The following is an 18750-nucleotide window of genomic DNA, read 5'->3' as shown; positions in this document are numbered from 1 at the left end:
AATGTAAAATGTTACTCAACGTGTATTTATTACACACTTTCTATGTGTTGATCAGTGAGCATGGAGAATACTGTAAGTGAATAAAATAGACATAGTTACCTGTTTTTACATAGTTTGCAGACTAGAATGTGTGTGTATAAGGTGAGGGAAAGTCAGAAAGTAACAAACCAAAAACTATACAGAACATAGTAATAAGAGCCAATGTCAGGAAAGGGAGTGAGTGTTAATAAATAATCGGGAAAACTTCTCGAATAAACTGACGTTTGAGCAGGGACCAGTAGCAATTCGGGTATCTGTGTCAGATCACAGTAAGCATGCAAGATCTGGAATTTCGTTTTCTAAATTCAAATCATAGGTTACCATTTACAAGTCGTCTGCGACTTAAAGTCAAACTAGCCCTCTGAGCTTGCCTCCTACTTATAAAAGGCCAACACTACTATAAACCTCATAGCTTTGTTAATATAAAATGCTCAGCAACGAAAATAACCCGGGAGCTCCAAAATGAATTCTAATGGCTGGGAACCCGGGCAACGAACTGTAGGAAAGCCCACCTGCCTCCCAACACAGGCACCACGCCTCTTGAGGGCTCGAATGCAGCCGGTGATTGACTACTCACCTGTCCGTCCCGCCCACCTGGGCGTCCGGCCCAATCCTGGCGGGCTTTACGCGAAGACTTTTCCCAGGGTTCGCCGAGTAGGCGGTGCCCATGACGTTTGATGACGCGTTACGTCACGGTGGGCGGAAGTCACTGCCGCTGTTTTGAAATCCGGCCGCCGGAGTTCTTTAAGCCACAGTTCACGCCGAGGCCGGCAACATCAAACACCCAGAGGGTCCTCCTGACGTTCCTTCTGTGGCCCCGCGGCTCTGAGGCCGTAGTTGCGCCATGTCCACCCCTCCGTTGGCTGCGTCCGGGATGGCGCCCGGGCCCTTCGCCGGGCCCCAGGCCCAGCAAGCCGCCAGGGAGGTCAACACGGCCTCGCTCTGCCGGATCGGGCAGGAGACGGTCCAGGACATCGTGTACCGCACCATGGAGATCTTCCAGCTTCTGAGGAACATGCAGGTGGGAAGGAGGGCGGGCGCCGCTCCTGGGCGTGCGTGGAGAAAGCGGATACAAAGGGGCGCCGGTTTAGAAGTTTCGTGGCCTTTGGGTGTCGGCGGGGCGTAATGGGTCCCCCCATTTACCGTCAGAAGCGTCCCTCAATGACAGGTCTGTCCCAGGAGTCTGCCCCGTAAAGGTGGTGTTTTCCAGAACAGTTTCTGGACGACGGAAGCCACACGTTCTAGATTCAAACAGGCTTCTAGTTATGAGGCACACTCTTGCACCTTCAAAGGTAAAGGTAGGCTTCACTCTCTGCTACTTTGTTTTTATTACTTTGACTTTCGTCTCATCTTTTTCCAGCAAAATACTTTCTGGGGTTCTAAAGAGTTGAAGAATTCAGATTCTGCAAATTCTGCTAACCATTTTTGTTACAACAGCTCTATTTTGGTATATTGGACGTAAAGTGCAGTTTTTTTAAGTTTTGACAGATTTATACCTGTGAAACCATCATTCATCAGCCCAAAAAGTTTCTTCGTGTCCCTTTGAAATCTTTTACTTCCGGCCTTCTATCCACAGGCAACTTGCGATTTGCTGACACCATAAATTTTCTAGAGTTTCGTATAAATGGAATCATTCACTATGTAGTCATTTTTTGTCTGGCTCCTCTCATGTATCAATAGTTCGTTCCTTTTGATTGCTGGATAGTGTTCCTTTCATTGTATGAATCCATTACAACTTGGGTATATGTTCACCTGTTGATGGGCATTTGGGTTGTTTCCACTTTGGAGTCATTAGAAAAATCCTTCTATGCCTGGCTGGTGTAGCTCTGTGGATTGAGCCCGGGCTGCAAACCAAAGGGTCACCAGTTCCATTCTCAGTCAGGGCACATGCCTGGGTTGTGGGCCAGGTCCCTTGTGGGGGCCACGTGAGAGGCAACCACACATTGATGTTTCTCTTTTTTCCTCCCTTCCCCTCTCTCTGAAAATAAAATCTTTTAAAAAATGTATCTACTGATGCTCATCTACAATGATGTTCCTGTGAACATCATTTAAAAACGTTCCTGTGAACATGTTTCTTTTCTCTCGAGTGAGCCAATGCCTAGTAGTGGAATTGCTGGATCATAAGATAAATGCCTTCTCCAGTCTGTGGCTTGTCTTTCCATTCTCTTCATGTTGCCTTTTGAAGAACAGACATTTTAATTTTTGATGGAATCCAACTTACTGTTTTTACAGATTTTGCTTTGGGTGTTATACCTAAGAAATTTTTGTCTAAATGAGGGTGACAAAATTTTTCTTTTGTTTTCTTCTGGAAGTTTTACAGTTTTAGGTTTTACATGTAGTTCTATAATCCACATTGAGTTAATTTTTTCACATAATGATAGGTACAGATCCAAGTGCACTTTTTTGTATTGGATATCCGTTTGTTCCAACACCATTTTACTAAGCCATTTTTCATTGAATTTATTGTGGTGACATTAATAAAATTGTATAGGTTTCAGGTGTACCCTTCTATAATACATCACCTGTATATTGCACTGTGTTTACCACCCCAAGTCCAGTCTCCTTCCCTCACCATCGGCCCCCCCTATACCCTCTTCTACCCCGCGTTCCCTCTGGTTATCACCCTGTGGATAGTTCAGTGGATCATATCCATTGGATCATATGGGTCATTTCCATAACCCATATGGATATGATTCTGGTTTTATGGATTAGGATTCTGTGATTCAGAGAGGTAAAGTGACTTGCCAGAAATTGGTCAATTGTAAGGTAAATTTGAAACCAAGTCTTCGGACTCTTAGAATTCTTATTTCTATGGATGCACTAAAGAGTGGTTCCTTTTTAAGTTCTTAATATGTTTTTCTCCTGATTTTAAAAGTAATTCAGTTGTATAGACATCTATTAAGACCGTGCCAATAAGGCGATGTGAAGCAATACAAAGGGAATCCAAGAGAAGTGAACTCTTTGGCAATTTAAAAAATATATTAATAACTAAACTGATTAAAGTGTATATTAAATGATGTCTCACAAGCGCAGTTGACCCTGAACAACACAGAGGTTATAGGGCACCAAACACAACACAGTCGACAGCCCACATGGAAGTTTTTTAAAGTGTATGCGGCATTTTGTTTTTGATGGTTGCCTTTTTATACTGTGATGTTAAATGTTCTAGAAAAGTGTGTAATGAGAACAATACTTCCCATAATAAACCAAGTCCTGGGTTGAAAATCCTTCAGAAAAAATCCAAATCCATTTTATATCAGTATACACACCACAGAACTTTCAAGTAAGCCCTCCATATACGAGTATTCCCAGCGGTGAATAGAAAATGGATTTCTTCATCTTCAACGTGCTGTATGCATAGGACTGAATTAGGACTGGAAAACTAATAGCTGATATTTGTCAAGTACTCTCCCTGATCGGGAACACTGCTGTAAGAGCAGTTCTAAGGAGTATTTTTATCTCTACTGTACAGTTTAGGAAACCCAGTCTTAGAGAGAGAAGTATTTACCCAGCCTCACATCTGGCTGGTAGCTCTTCCTGTCAATCTCGTTATAGTAAGTACTTAGGACTAACTTGCTGCCAAACAATTTACAATATTAAAGAGATAGATAATGCACATCCATGGCCAACACAGAAAAAATAAATAACATTTCCAAAAAGTATCAGTAACTAGATTACCTGTGGACACGTATTCAAAACCAATTTGCAAGAGACTGACAGTGACCAATATTTCTTTGTGGCTCTTGTTAGTGTGAGTTCTGAAGTTCAACTCATCTGCTCATCTAAGACCCTTTGGAGCACATTATAATCGGCTACAAAAGAAACCACCATGTGCTCCACTTTCCAGAAGAAATGGTGGTGCAAAGAGGACTACATATAACTTATTCATTGGTATAATTTCATGAGTATTCAACTTTTAAAAATTATCTTACATATTGCTAATCAAGAAGGATGACGAAGTGCCAGAAAAGCAGACTTTGTTTTAGATAAGTGGTTCTTTATTCGGTGTCCTTTCGCTTCCTGAGAATGGGATGGAAACTATGGACTCTCTTCTGAGAAAAAGGCGTATATACACAACTTGAATAAAACATCAAGGAGATTAACAGATGTCTCCCCAAGGAGCCTTAGATCCCAGCTGAGAATCCCTGTGTAAAAAGTGTTGCTTTGGTTCTATTTTATTATCCTTTACATCTTTAAAATAACTTCTTTGAATATAAAGTACATTCAAAATTCGGAAATACAAAAGGACATTACGGTGAGCGTTGTCCCCCATCCCTCTTTGCCAGCTCTCTACGCCTTTCCCCACCAGCGATGGTTGTCAATGGTCTTTATCGCTCTTCTTGTGCAGCTTTCCATATGTTCTAGGCAAGTCTCAGCAAATGTGTGTGTATGTTCTTACCCTGCCCTCCCTTTTGCACAGATAACAGTGTATTACACACACCATTCTGCACCTTTTTTCATTTGGTATATTTTGGAGTCTATTCATATTCATACAGAAAACAATTTCTTTCTTTTTAAAGTGCATAGTAATTCGCTGCATGGAAATACTGTAATTTATTTAATCAGTTCTCTAGTGAAGAGCATTTACGTTGCTTTTAAACCTCTATTAGGCTTCAGTGAATAACCTCCTACAGACACGCACGAGTGTACCTGTGGAATAAATTCTCGGGTATGGCTCTGTGCTTCTATAATTCTATTTACTTTGAAACACTGCCTTCTGTGGGGGGTTGTATCGGTTTATGCCACCGTGCCCTGACCAAGACCAACGACTAGGCTGTGACACAGCCAGTTACATTCTTAGATCTCTGATCGTTTGTTGGGAAAAGCCTACTTTAGATTTTTCCTATTTTCAATGAATTTCAACATCTCTCCTCATATAACTTTTGCTTTAATTTTTACATTTAAAACTTTGATCTAGGTGGAATTTAGCCTACAATAAAGTGGGAGGTATGGCCCTGGCCTCACTTCTTCCAAAGGTTGATTGAATAATCATTTCCTTCCCCACTGATTTCAGATGCTCCTTTATAGAAACCAGTCGGTCTTTTTCTGAATGTTATGTTCTATTCACTTAGCTGCCTGTCTCTGTGTATTAATGTCTGACTTCTATTTATTGAGGCTCTGTAATGTGTTAGTTATTTTTCAGAATTTCCATAGCAATTCTTGCCTGTTTTTCCACATGTACTTCAGAATCAGCTTGTTGAACTGTAGGAACAACCTGTTCATATTTTTAATTGGTTCATTTAACCTGGAAAGATCTGACACCAGTTTTATGTTGAGTCTTAATAACCAAGAACATGGAATGTCCTCCTTTGTGCCCCCGTGAAGTGTTTTAAGTTTTCATTTTTATCTTGGTATCTTTAAAGTTCATTGCTAGATATTTTATCTTTATTGCTGTTGTTATAAATGGAGTCTTTTTCTTTTCTCATTTTCTTTGGTTTTTTATATATGAAAGCAAAGGTATCATTTTCTAAACATTATCTTTGTACCCACCTCCTTCATGAATTATTTTCTTAATATTAACATGTTATCATATTACTTGTAGTGGCGATTATACAACTCCTTTTTTAATGTTTCAACCTTTTTTCTTTTTCTAATTGCACTGGCCAGTGCCTCCAGAATGATGGTCACTAGTAGTGTCAGTGATTCTAGCAGACATCCTGTTCCGTCCCAGCTTCACTGAGAATGCTTTTATATTTGCATATTAATCATGGTGCTGACTTGTTGACTGAGATAAATGTGTCTTATCACTGGGGAATGTTTATGAAGAGTTTTATATTTGTTTTAAGAATGGATATTGAATTCAGTTGAATGCCTTTTTGCTTTGTGGGGTGTGAGCATATTTATGGATCTTCACCAGCATTCATGACAGAAATGATTATTGATGAGCTTTTCAGCTAAACTTGTACACTACAGTGTATAGCAAGGGATCTTAGGCACTGTAACAACTTACACTCAGTACGGGCACCTTGTCTCTCGTGTTCACTGCTCTACCCCAGCTTCTAGAACAGTGCCTCCTGACACAGGAAGTGTGTGTAATAATTTTTTGCATGAATTATTCCCTTCTTTGAGGAGCTGATGTAGTATATGGAAACTAATACCCAAACGTCCTAAGTAAGTGAATTTAAGGAGGGTGATTCTTTGCATTTCAAAATGATTTTGTTTTCCTTTGTGAAAAAAATTATTAGGACTTCTTGTAAATACACACTTCTAAGTGAATTTTAAGTATAGATTTATTGGGAAAATAACTCATTAAAGTAAAATAATTCATACTGTACTTTAAAACCTTCTGTTTGGGAGTACACTTCCAAATACAGAGATACAAATGTAAGTTCTAGCCTTCACTAAGTAAAAAGTATGGGCAGTTATAAATCTAGTAAATGCCATAATAAAGGTACACAGTGCTTCTGTATGTAAGATAAAATCAAACTCCTTATTATCACCCAAACAGGAGAGCACAGCTCCTTTGAAACATTTCTTTGATTGTGTTCGTGAAAGTTCATAAATTGGAAAGCTTATAAAGAGAAATTCTCCATTGTACTGGACGGTGAACTTTTAATGCCTTTCTCCTTTAATCTATTTTTACTAATTCAGCCTTTGATATTTTTTATCACATTTCTTTGAGGCATTGTCCTCAGAATGTTATAAGCTTAGGAATTTCTGAAAATCTTAACAATATCTCATTTTAAGTAATTTCAGAAGATCCATCTCCTTAACTTATAACCCATTATATTATAGAAAATTTGAAAGTGAGAAATTATTTAAGCCTATTTCCCTAGAATATCTTTCATCAACTAGGTAAGCCTTCCCAGTCTTTTTTTTTTTTTTTTCAATTTTTTCAGGTTTATGGTTTTACCAACTTGTGATCATAGTTTGTCCTGTTTCCTTTTTTCTCCAAACATTGTGTCATGCACTTTTTTTTTGCACTGTCTCTTCATCTGTTTCACAAAGAAAAAAATGAACTTAGTATTGAATAGTTGTGTCCCTTTAATCCCCAAGACAAGGGTAAGGGTCAGTGCTTATAATGACAGCACCTTGTATAGCAGAAAATGGTATGTAAACGTTGTTGATTTTTACAGTAGAATATTTTTACAGATGAGATTGTGGGAGTAAAATGTAAAGATGTACAGAGAAAGGAAGATTTCTTTCCTGAGTTTCCACGAGGCACAAGTGGCATATAATTAGCTATAATTTCTAAATAAATAATGATCAATTTTCATTTATCTGCAATTTTATCATTTCAAAATATACATTTGGCTTCCCTTGGTAAAATTCCTAAGTTAAAAATGCATAAGCTTCCAAGACAGTTTATGATCAGTTACTTGTAAAATTTATTACTGATCTTTATGTTTAGATCTATGTACACCTGTGTCTCCTGCTATATATTCTTTTTAAAGTGAAACTTTGGGTGACAGCTTTATATTTCCTTGTGTGCCCTGAGCATCTTAATTATTTTATCAGAGTTAAGGTGTCTTGGGATTATTTTGCAACACAAGCAGCGTATCATTACTTTTCTTCGGCTGTGAAGTCCTGTCTTCATTTATTTCTTTTCCTTTTTAAATTTCATTTTATTTTTAACTTCCTAGTTAAGTTCAGCTGCTTGCTGCTTTTATGTAGTAGCAAGTAGTATTAAAATTATACATTTTTAAAGGTTATACTAGACTTAAAAAGTTAGCAGGGAAAAGTATTTCACCTGGTCAGAGGGGCTTCTCACCAAGCTTTCTCTAAGTCTGTTTACATCACTGAAATAGGATGCTAATGAGCGAGGAAATGAACACTAGTTACTCCTAAATTCTTAGAGTTGCACTTGTTACCTGTGAGGAGTTATTTCCTTTATGCAGTGCTTAAAAATTGTCAGCTTTACATAGAGAAAAATCTTAATTTTCATTGCTTTCTGTTTTGTCTTCTTTTGCCCAATAAGCTCCCGAATGGTGTCACGTACCACACTGGAACATATCAAGATCGGCTGGCGAAGCTCCAGGATCATCTTCGCCAGCTCTCCATTCTGTTCCGGAAGCTGCGCTTGGTCTATGACAAATGCAATGAAAACTGCGGGGGGATGGACCCCATTCCAGTGGAGGTGAGTTCTAGTGGTAGAGGGAGGGTGAATGAAGATGTAAGACAGTCTCAGGCATTTGCAATTTCTTCTCCTCTCCTTTCTCCAATTTTTGCAGTATTTCCAGATTTTGAGCTATATCAGGTGAAAATATGATATAAATATATGTAGAATATATATGTGTAGACAATACTGTATTTTCATGCTAGTAATTTTTTGTAGACTGATATACAGGCTTGCTAGTGAATTTTTGTTACTGGAATCAGAGGGTTGTCTGTCACAATTTTCTTTTTCATTTTTTTCTTTTTAATTAAATCTGTGCATAATTTCTTTTTAAATAGTTTTAATAGTATTGTCCAATGCTTTTAAAATTATTTTCATGTGAGTTCTTTATGAGTAAAGGTTATATTTTCATCATTAATAATTTAGATTAGCTTAGTGAATCACTCTAGTTTTAAAATATATTCTGTAAATTTAACCTTGAATCATAGATATAGTTCAGTTAAGTATATGACATTGTTATAGATGGCCCTTTCCTGTTGACAAGTTTTATCTCCACCACCAAAGGCAGCCAGGGAGATTTGGATGCTCTCTCGCTCTGTGTAAAGAACAATTTCATGTGATCAGTGCTTCCTTTTTGAGTGATCAGCATGTAAGGATGAACAAAGAATGGCTAAACTCAGAACAGCCTGAAAAGAAGTGATCAAAGACATTGGAGAAAGATCAGAAGTGTGGCTGACAGACTGTCAGAGGCTGCAGAGAAGTCAAGGAGCATTAGGGATAAAACTGTCCAGTAGATTTTGCTGGAGCAGAACTGTTAGTATATTTGAGCAGAGCTTCAGTGACATGGTAGCAACAAAAAGTCAGATCACTGTGGGCTGAAGATTGAACAGGAAATAAGGAACTGGAGGCAGCAGGTGGATGTCCATTTTTAAGGAAGCTCTGATAAAAAGCAAGAGAGGAAAGCAGCAGTAGATGGAAGGAGGGACAGAGTCAAGGTGTTTTCTTCCTCCACATGGGAGAAATCAGAACATGTTCGGATGCTAAAGGAAGCAACAGCAGGGAGAGGTTGGGAGGGGGACAAGTGATAGAGACAGCGGGGCGGACGACTCGGAGCACAGGAGTGGAGACTGATGGGGCTTTGGGAGGAAGGACAGGTCTCTGGAAGGAGAGAGGAAAGGAGGGAGTGGCTGTGGGTAGGTTTTCGTTGTCCCAGGAATTGGAAGAAGTTTAGTCAGATGACGCCTGGTTGTGCCAATCATTTACCCGGGGCCTGTTCCTGTATCAGTGTAGATGGCCGAGACTAGATAATTCCCGAAGTCTGTCCCTCCTATGAGGGGCTTCATCAAATAAACGTCATCACAAACCAGAATATTTCATTACAATTCTGCTAGAAGTTTCATTGCTATAAACATTTTTTTCTCCTGCCAAAACCCCCCCGAAAATATAACTTCTTTTGGTTGGGAGAAAGTTAAGACATCTAAGAATTTGCATAGATACTTACGTTCTACACAGCAAGTAAATGACATTTATATAATGCACATCCATGAAGTTCCTTTCTTTCAAGTATGGATGCAAGAAAGCCTGCACCACCAGTTCTGCAGGTGCAGGAATCAGAACTTACTTGTCATTATTTTTGCAGCATCTCACCTGGTGTCTGGCAGTTAAACAGTTGCCGATTGAATGAATAGGCAAGGCTATTACTTAACTGTATGTGACAACTAGGGTTATAATGGCTACTTTGCAAAAAGAAACCTGAAAAACTGATGTACAGAATACACTGAAAAGATAAACTTCTAATGTTGTTATTTTAGATAATCACCTAAATTGAAATTTATTTTTACACTACTAAAAGTGTAAAAATTTCCCTTAATCTAAGTATGTATACCAGCGTAATTGGAAATTCTGTGTTGTCTTTCTGACTTGTAACTGTCTGTGCTGCTTCCAGCAACTTATCCCATACGTGGAAGAAGATGGCTCGAAGAACGATGACCGGGCTGGCCCGCCTCGTTTTGCCAGTGAGGAGAGGCGAGAAATTGCTGAAGTGAATAAAGTGAGTGGTTACTCTGTCCACTTTATGTTTCAGAATTACTGACAGGATTTACAAGGGAGTCTGATGTAACTGGAAAACATATTTTGAATTGTACAATTACATGAAATGGTTTGAGTGGCAAATTTAACTCAGAGGACAACCAAGAACTCAAAGGTAAGCAGAAATGTCGTCAGAGTAGTCAGCAGAGAGATTGCAAAATGCACGCAGCGAAGCTCTTAGGAAAGCTTCAGAGGCGCTCACTCAAGACCCATTTCCTTTTCTCCCTTCGAAACAGAATTCCAGCTTTCTAGTTTATGGCAGGTGCGTTTGGAGCGGCCAGTGATAAAAACTGACAAACGGGAAGTGTGAACGTCTCAACACTTGAGTAGGAAATGAAGAGTTATCATCAAAGCATTACCCTGTCTCCTCCAGGAAGAGTTCTGAACTTGAATGTATTTATTGCTGATACCTTCAGAAGTTCAGAAGATAATCAGATAGTTCTCATGAAATATATATGGAGAAATAAGGAAACTTGTCTGTTCTTTCTGTGATACAAACATGGCCCAAGCATACCAGAACCTACCCAGTAGCACAATAAATAAAACTACCCATCTCACACTTTCATACACGTATCCCCCGATCCCACTCCTGAAATTTTATTTCCAGTTAATGGAATGAAGCAAGGTATTAATGCATCACAAAGAGGACTTTTTGAGTCATACGAGGATATATCTAATATGTAATGTCAGCAGGCTAAATTGAAAAAAATTTTTTTCTCTAATCTAAAAGGCATTTGATAAAATTCAAATGTTGATTTAAAGAAAACTTGATGGTATCTTTTCTTTTTAAGGCTTTTTCTTTCAGATGAATGTCCAGGATTTTTCATAATTTTCCAGGCATAAAATAAGGTGTCCTACATGACTATATTTAGTATTTTAGAAGTTACAGATAATACAAAAAGAAACAAACTTTGGAAACGGGTTATAATATATACAAGCTTACTAAGTTTGTTAAGCTTATATTTATATTATATATCAAGCTTGTTAAGCAAAAAGAAACTCGGTAAACAGCTGCAGTCAATAAGTTCATTAAAAAGGCTTAATAAAAGATACTACCATCCTCTTATATTGATTAAACCAAATAAAGATCCTATTCATAATTGTAACAACAAATATTAGTAATTAGGATTTATCTCAATATGTACGATTACACTTATTAAGATACATAAAGAAGTTTTGAATAATTAGAAGAACATACTGAGTTCTTCTGTGGCCAATCCATAATTTTAACAGGCCCGTCTTGATCATAGTCAAACCTCAGTTCTCGAACACTGCGCTTGTCCTCCAGTCACTCACAGACACCATTCCCCGGTTGCTGAACCAAACTTCAGTCCTTGATTCTCAGCCCGACCACCCTTTAATGCTGCTAGCTGTATGCTCAGTCATACCTCTCTCGGGTGACAAGGGAGATTTGGTCTTTGAACCAAAAGACCAAACATTGCTTCTCGCACAGTTTTCCAGAATGAATTAAGTTTGAGAACTGAGGTGCCACTGAATTTCACAGTTTTAGTGTAGTCAAAATCCAAATCCAAATAGGTATTCTCTTAAAAGTACACAAAAATAAGAAAATAAGACTTAAGTGTAATACCAGTCAAAAACCAAATTGAAACGCAATCTAGATGGAAATCTTTTCTTCAGAATGTACTAAATATCAAAGAAAATACTGGTAAGAGTAATACATCAACACTGCTCACATTAAAAATTAAAATGTAATATGAAGCATAATAAAAAAACAGTAAGTGTGAAATACTGGAACAAGAATAGACAGATTAGTAAGATAATAGCCAGGAAAGTAATCTTCTCATTGTGTATGAGAATTTAATATGACGGAAGAGGGATTTGGTGGAAAATTGGTCTTTAAGAGTAGAAGCTTTGGGAAGAAATTAACCTAGCTTTTATATTACACCAGATGTTGAGATGAATTTCAGAGTAGAAAATAAGACCTGCAAAATAAAATATTGGAAAGTTGAAAAAAGATGTATCACAGTATCAAAACTAAGGAGAAAGGAAAAAGATGGATAGATTTTATAAAGTAAAGGTTTATAATTTTTTTAAAAAGGAGAAATGCAAATTGAGAAGGCTATTTCCAGCAAATTTGGCAGTAAGGAATGATCATTGAAAGCTCACAGCAGATAACTGGTAGGGGATACAGGGGATGGGCAACTTAATTTAGATCACGAGTAGAAACTGTGTTTGGTAGTCCAGAGGTGAGGCAGCATTTACTAGGGAGTGTTATATTTCTATTGATAATCTATGTATTGATTCACAATAGATGTGTTCTCTTTCCTTTTCCTCTGTAATAGGATATTTTTGTAAAACACATTGAAATATATATAAGTAAAGTACCATCGTAACATTAACTAGAATATCAGAGTGCCAGATAATGTGACATTTAGTTCTCTGCCAGAAAGGATCTTATGACATGAAAAATAAGTATAAATTCAGAAAGTATACCTTGTGTAAATTCAGAAAGCTGTAATTTTCTACTATATGTTTCATTTCGCTTTTCATTTCTTTAAGTTCCTCTTTTTAATCCAGTTTGATGGCTTAGAAATAAGTGACTCTGGACTTTTTTAAAAAGACCTTTCATATGATGGGAATATGGTGATACTTTGAGTGTGTGATCAAAAATATCTTACTACCAAAAACTATTAAAAACAGTAGGCACAGTAAAGTTGCAGGATATAAAATCAATATACAAAAAGCTGTTGGGTTTCTGTATACTCATAATGAAATGTCAGAAATGAAGAAAATAGTCTCATTTATAGCAATGACTAAAAAGAATAAAATACCCAGGAATAAACTTGAGGGAAGGACTTGTATACACGGAAAACTAGAAAACACTGTTGAAAGAAACCAGAAATGGAAAGATAGTCTGCACAGCGTGGGGGTGACTGGAGGGCAAATGGGGGGAAACAGGGACATCTGGAATAGTTTCAACAATAATAAAGTAACTAAATAAGTGTATTCTGCATTAATGAATTGGAAGAATTGTTAAAATATCCATATTACCCAAAGCAATCTATATTTAATACAATTCCTATCAATATCCCAATGGCACTTTTCACAGAAATAGAACAGAAAGTCCTCAAATTTATACAGAACCACAAAAGACCCTAACTGCCAAAGCAATGCTAAGAAAAAAAGAATAAAGCCAGAATTAATCAAACTTCCTGACTTAAGACTATATACCACAAAGCTAATCAAAACACTATGGTTGGCAGGAAAAGGACATGTAGACCAATGGAATAGAAATGAGAGCCCAGCAATAAACCCGCTTTTATTTGGACAACTAAGTTTTGACAGAGAGGCCAGGAATGTGTAATGGAGAAAGGAAAGTGTTTTCAATAAATGTTGTTGGGAATGAATATTGGACAGCCACATGCCAAAGAATGAAACTGGATTATCTTACACTGTATACAAAATTTAACTGAAAATGGATTAAAAACTTGAATGGAAGACCTGAAGTAATAAAATATATAGAAGAAAACATAGGCACTAACTTTTGGATCTTAATCTCAGAGGAGCTTTTGTGTACTTGACCCCAAAGACAAGGGAAGTAGATGCAAAAATGAAGGAGTGGGGCTACAGCACATGAACAGGCCTCCTTTCTCACTCCACGGAGACCTGCTCTGGGCCGAGTGTGGGCGTCTCTCCCGGGACCCCGCAGGTGTGCTCTCTGCCACTTGTCCCCTTTCACATACTCACTTCCTGATGTGGTATTTCCGAAAACAAAACTGTTGGGCCATATTAATATATTGGCATTTTTGCTTGTATTAAGTGGATAAGTTGCTTAATGGACCTGTAAAACCAGTAATAAAATTATATTCCTGACATTCTTAAAAACATTTAGAATTTTATTACAGCATATATTTTCTTTTTATTTCAAATAAGTGTCATTAAGTAAGTGGTTTTACATATCCCTCAGTTGGCCCTCATTTGGTCATTTTCAGAATATTACTGTATTGTTGTGTTCTTGAAACTGTATGAAAGACACTGATGGGCATGTTTACTGCTGAGGCTGCGTGATACGTGGGTTTCTAACCAACTGTGCGGTCCCAGAATGCCATGCACCTTTGGAGCACGAAGTGTATAATTGGTATTTGATGTAAATCATCAGAAGATAGAGTGGCTCAGTGTCAGTCATCAGGGTTTTGGCTCATTTAAGTATTTTTCTTATTCTGGAATCCATAAGCCCTGATACCCAAGTAAAGAATGAACACTTGTTTGAGACTATTGTATATGTTTTAAGCACATCAGAATGAGTTCTGTTGTGCTTAAAACTATTCTGTTGATGGTAAAATGAAATTGAAAGATAACGTGGGTAGTTTTTCTCAGGTTTGAAATATAACTCAGTCCATGCATTTAGAAATTAAAACATTTTTGACCAGTTGTCACAGACTTTATATGAATATTAAGTTACATGCCATGATTTGGCATAAACCTATTTTTTAAAGTATTACTCTGCTTACACATTCACCTGTTAATGTAACAAATGAGGCACAGCTGATGGATTTGGATCATAAAAGCAGCTGTCAGCCTCTGTTAAAATCAATCAGTGGCAAGACTATATATTAAATTCTGTATCATGTCATGAAAATTCATTTACAACTTAACCACTAATAAACAGAACTGTCAGCTTTCCTGTTGATAGTTTCATGATGTGTTTTTGCTCTGGATAGTTTACATGTATGCTAATTTTTTTAATTTAAAACTTTGTGGCATCTGTCATCGCAAGCACCAAGGTTGCAGGTCACTCCCCAGTCAGGGCACATACAAGAAACAACCAGTGAATGAATAAATAAGTAAAAACAAATCATTGTTTCTCTTTCTCTTCCTTCCTCTCTCAAAATTAATCAATTAAAAAAAACCCCACAAAACTTTGTGGCATCTTTGAGAAACTATTCAAGTGCCTTACAACACAGAGTGGGACAAAAGTAGATTTATAATTGTGAGTACTTGAGACAGTTTATTCTTAATATTATTTATTGATTATTGTATTATTTTCCATATGAACTGTAAACCTATTTTCACCCACTCTGTATATCATACTTTTAAAAACTTATTTTTATTACTGCCTATAGTTGAGTATTACCATGAAAATATCCTACATTCTTTTTAGTTGTCACACTTCTTTTTAAGAATTAATGAGGTCAATGTTTTTTAAACAAGTGTTTCAGAATTTCTGTTTCCGAATGAGTACTCTTGAACATGGTCGTGTTGGTAAGCTGTGCAGTGATTGCAGCAGCCACTGTGGCGGCCATCCGTAACTCTGTTTGATACTGAGTTCAAAGGCCGTTTTTAACCATGTAAGAGTATAATCTTATCGCTTCTAATTACTCCTTAATTTACGTTGAAATTGTGATCACTGAGTTTATTTCACCCGACTTGGCCTTTTCATGGTTTTCAGCTGTTCCCAAAACTTAATCTTTTCCTCTTTCTGATGGACACAGACTTGTTACCATTGAAATTTATAGGAGAATCCATATAACACACTTGCCCAGTTAACCTTTTTTCATTGTGATTTAAATTGCATTTCTCCTTTAAGAATGTGAATGGGTCTTATTACCCTCTACCAAGCCCAAAGGGTTCTCGCTTGCCACAAGTTTTTCCAGCCCCCCAGACAAAGACCATTTCCATGTTTGCCCCCCTGCCGGTCGGAGGCAGTGCCTGTCCGTGTTTGGCGGTGCCACAGCTTCTGCTGCTCTCCCTCCCCGTCTGCCTACTCGCCTGTAGTCCAGTCGTCCGGGCACCATCTTCCTCTTGCTTGATGCTGAGTTCCCTCAAGGCAGGGACTGTTCCTCATTCCTTTTTCTTCCCTTGCAATGCCTAACCCAGAGCCAGTGTTTAAGGAACAGGATGTGTCACAGGCTCAGAATTCCATTCCAGGGAGAAGTTCTGAAACTTCAAAATGTTCATATTCAAAGTATGTCAGAAGGTACTAATTCAAGTAAGATCTTCTTAAAAATCAACTCACATTCCTTCTCTTTCTTTTGTTATTCAGTAGCTCTTCTCCCCTTCCCTCCTGAAAGATGAGAATTGACAGTGGAGCCAGGGCAGCTGACCTCTCCGCCAGTGAGGGGCGGGCTGTCTCAGGGGCCAGGGCAGCTGGCTCTGAACCACCTGGAAGCCATTATTCATTCTCTGCACTTACTGTTTCTCATTGCTTGTGTCTGTGTGACTGATGCATAGGGTTTGAGGAAAGGATTTGTAGAAAGAAGCGTATAAACTACAGTCGAGTCGAACCCCAGACCCAGAGATATAGAGATGTGCTGTGTGTGCAGGGAGGCCAGCAGGTCTGGGCTGTTACGGGTGCATCGGGGTCAGGGCCGGGGCCGTCTGGTCTGCAGTTTTCAGAATTAGCAGTAGACCGCTTCACGTTTAGGCCATTGGCGGCGTCTGCCACATACCAGAAAGACTGGTGGCGCCAGGCACTGCATTTTTATTACACTTTCTTTTCTTCATGGACAGTTCTAACACTTCACGTGAGTCACGTCGTTTAATCCTCCTAGCAACTCTTTGGGGGTAGGTGGTTCCATTATTGTCCCCATTTTTCTGATGTGGAAACGGAGGCACCTGGAGGTTAAGTAATCTGGCCAACGTCATACATTCGGTGAAGGAGCCGAGTCTAAAGCCAGAGAGTTCGGCTCTGCAGTTTGTGCTCTTGACCATTATAATGCACTGCCTCTTCGAAAAGCCATCTGCTTAGGTCTTCCAACAGGTAAACATTTACGTTATTTTCTCTGAAGGTGGAAATAGATGAGTAAAGGGAGGTGAAGGCTGGAGCCAGGCCTCCGTGGGCTGAGTTAGAATTCGGCAGGCCTTTTAGTGAGAGTGGCCAGAAAGGGACTGAGTGAGACCTTCTGTCCAGAGCCCTGGCTGACGACTTTTAATCTTTGACCTTCAAGATTTATATTCCATTTTTGATCAATTCTTTTGTTTCTACAGAAACTCAAGCAGAAGAATCAACAGCTGAAGCAAATTATGGACCAATTACGAAATCTCATCTGGGATATAAACGCCATGTTGGCGATGAGGAACTAAACTGATATTTAAACTTCCTGTTTCACACATGTTACACCATTTTTTTCCCTCAAGTATGTTTTCCCTTTGAAGAAGACTATTTATGTGTTTGTATTCTAGTCACTGGAATTAAAGTTCTTATTTTACAGTGTGGTTTTACATTAAAGTATTCATTGGCAGTCTTTGTAAGCTGTTGATTCTATGAAAGATCATTATAATAAATTTTGATAGGGTTTGTGTTTTGGTTAATCTTCATGAATTGAATGATTGTTTTTTTTTAAAGCAAAATTAAGTTTTGTAAATAAATTTTTTAATTTGATCAATGGTGGTTTTGCTAATTTCATTAAGCTTTTAGGAGAAAATTAAAGGTTTAAACTTTCTGCAGATGAAAGTATCAATCTGGTACAAATTAATTAAAATTAAATATGTGACTTACATTTCAGCTCAATTTTTTAAATTCAGTTGAGTCCCAAACATGTTAAAATGAGAAAGTAGTTAACTTGTATATCACTGTAAGTAGGTGGGGATTTCTTTTACCATGTTCTCCAAGTGTTTGGTCTTGAATAGAATCATCTGTCTCTAAAGGGAAACATAATTAGAAGCTGGTACAAACTGAAGTCACAACTGTGTGCTTATTTGCTACCTGCTTTAGGTCAAGAAGCAATTCCCTGAGTCTGCAGATAGACCTTAATACTGAGCGCATTTTGGAAACAGCAGAGTTTGGAGTTTTAGGCGAGAGAGCTCTATATGACAGGTGCTGTCGTAGACTAGTTGCTGGTCAGCAGTACGTCCCTTACAGGTTTGCCTGCAGAAGCTGGTCTCTCAGACTGTAGTGTCCTCCAGTAAGACAGTCGATTCTTCTCAGCCAGGGCTTTCCTAGCCTGGTCCAGAAGCTCCCCCGTCCTGGCCTGGGTGCTTTCTCTCTGGGAAATGCTGCTATTTTATGTTTCTTGTGTATGGATGACGTTTCTCTGGAAGGTACAGAGGAAATGGCTTCCTCTGGGTGTGTGGGGGGGGGGACCCAGGTGGCTGTATTTGGACCTTTGGATTGATAGTGTATGCAAATGCTGCTTATTAAAAAATAAGTAAAACTTCTGAAATAATTTTCATTGCTTTGAGAGAGAGAAGCATCAATTTGTTGTTCCACTCACTTATGCATTCTTTGGTTGGTTCCTGGATGTGTCCCAACTGGGGACCAAACCCACAACCTTGGCACATGGGGATGATGGTCTAACCAACTGAGCTAGCTGGCCACGGCAGTGAAATTTCTTAAGTTACGCAGATTCCCACCTATAACAAGCAGCAGAATCACAGAGAAGTCAAACCATCTGAGCATCATTATACCCTCTAACTGCACATTCGTCAGAGAGTGGGTGTTGATACCTCAAGCAGTTGTAAAACATGTTTTAACCTAATTTTTTGTTGTTTTAATTATTACATTCAACTGCTTTGATGATACAGTGTTGAAATCACGTCTTTTGGACCTTTGTTCAATAGAGAATATTTCTACTGTGGAGCCATCAACACAGCTACACTCAGCTACA

At 38.3% G+C, this 18750-nt stretch overlaps 1 protein-coding gene across 2 annotated transcripts; it reads left to right on the top strand.

Annotated features, from left to right (window-relative positions):
* Positions 1-723: 723 nt before the first annotated feature.
* On the top strand, positions 724-17525 carry MED30 (mediator complex subunit 30). 2 transcript variants are annotated; one of them, XM_037146383.2, is made up of 4 exons: positions 724-1060; positions 7958-8116; positions 10041-10145; positions 17132-17525. In XM_037146383.2, exons 1-4 carry the CDS (start codon positions 884-886, stop codon positions 17225-17227), a joined length of 537 nt encoding a protein of 178 aa, XP_037002278.1. In that variant the 5' UTR covers positions 724-883; the 3' UTR covers positions 17228-17525. The 2 variants fall into 2 exon arrangements, with proteins under 2 accessions (XP_037002278.1, XP_053517162.1); XM_053661187.1 differs by lacking the exon at positions 17132-17525 and adding an exon at positions 10420-15311.
* The last annotated feature ends 1225 nt before the right edge of the window (positions 17526-18750 follow it).

The sequence above is a fragment of the Artibeus jamaicensis genome, unplaced genomic scaffold (assembly GCF_021234435.1).
Source record: "Artibeus jamaicensis isolate MK-2021 breed Jamaican fruit bat unplaced genomic scaffold, CSHL_Jam_final scaffold_916, whole genome shotgun sequence".
Taxonomy (NCBI): Eukaryota; Metazoa; Chordata; class Mammalia; order Chiroptera; family Phyllostomidae; genus Artibeus; species Artibeus jamaicensis.
Note: the sequence above shows the minus strand (reverse complement) of the source record. Positions and strands in the feature narration are given on the sequence as shown.

Excerpts from the sequence above, each read along its gene's own strand:
- MED30 (XM_037146383.2), top strand. The coding sequence starts at position 884 with ATGTCCACCCCTCCGTTGGCTGCGTCCGGGATGGCGCCCGGGCCCTTC. Across the intron at positions 1,061-7,957 it reads AGCTTCTGAGGAACATGCAG|CTCCCGAATGGTGTCACGTA; the intron begins GTGGGAAGGAGG and ends TTGCCCAATAAG. Across the intron at positions 10,146-17,131 it reads AAATTGCTGAAGTGAATAAA|AAACTCAAGCAGAAGAATCA; the intron begins GTGAGTGGTTAC and ends TTGTTTCTACAG.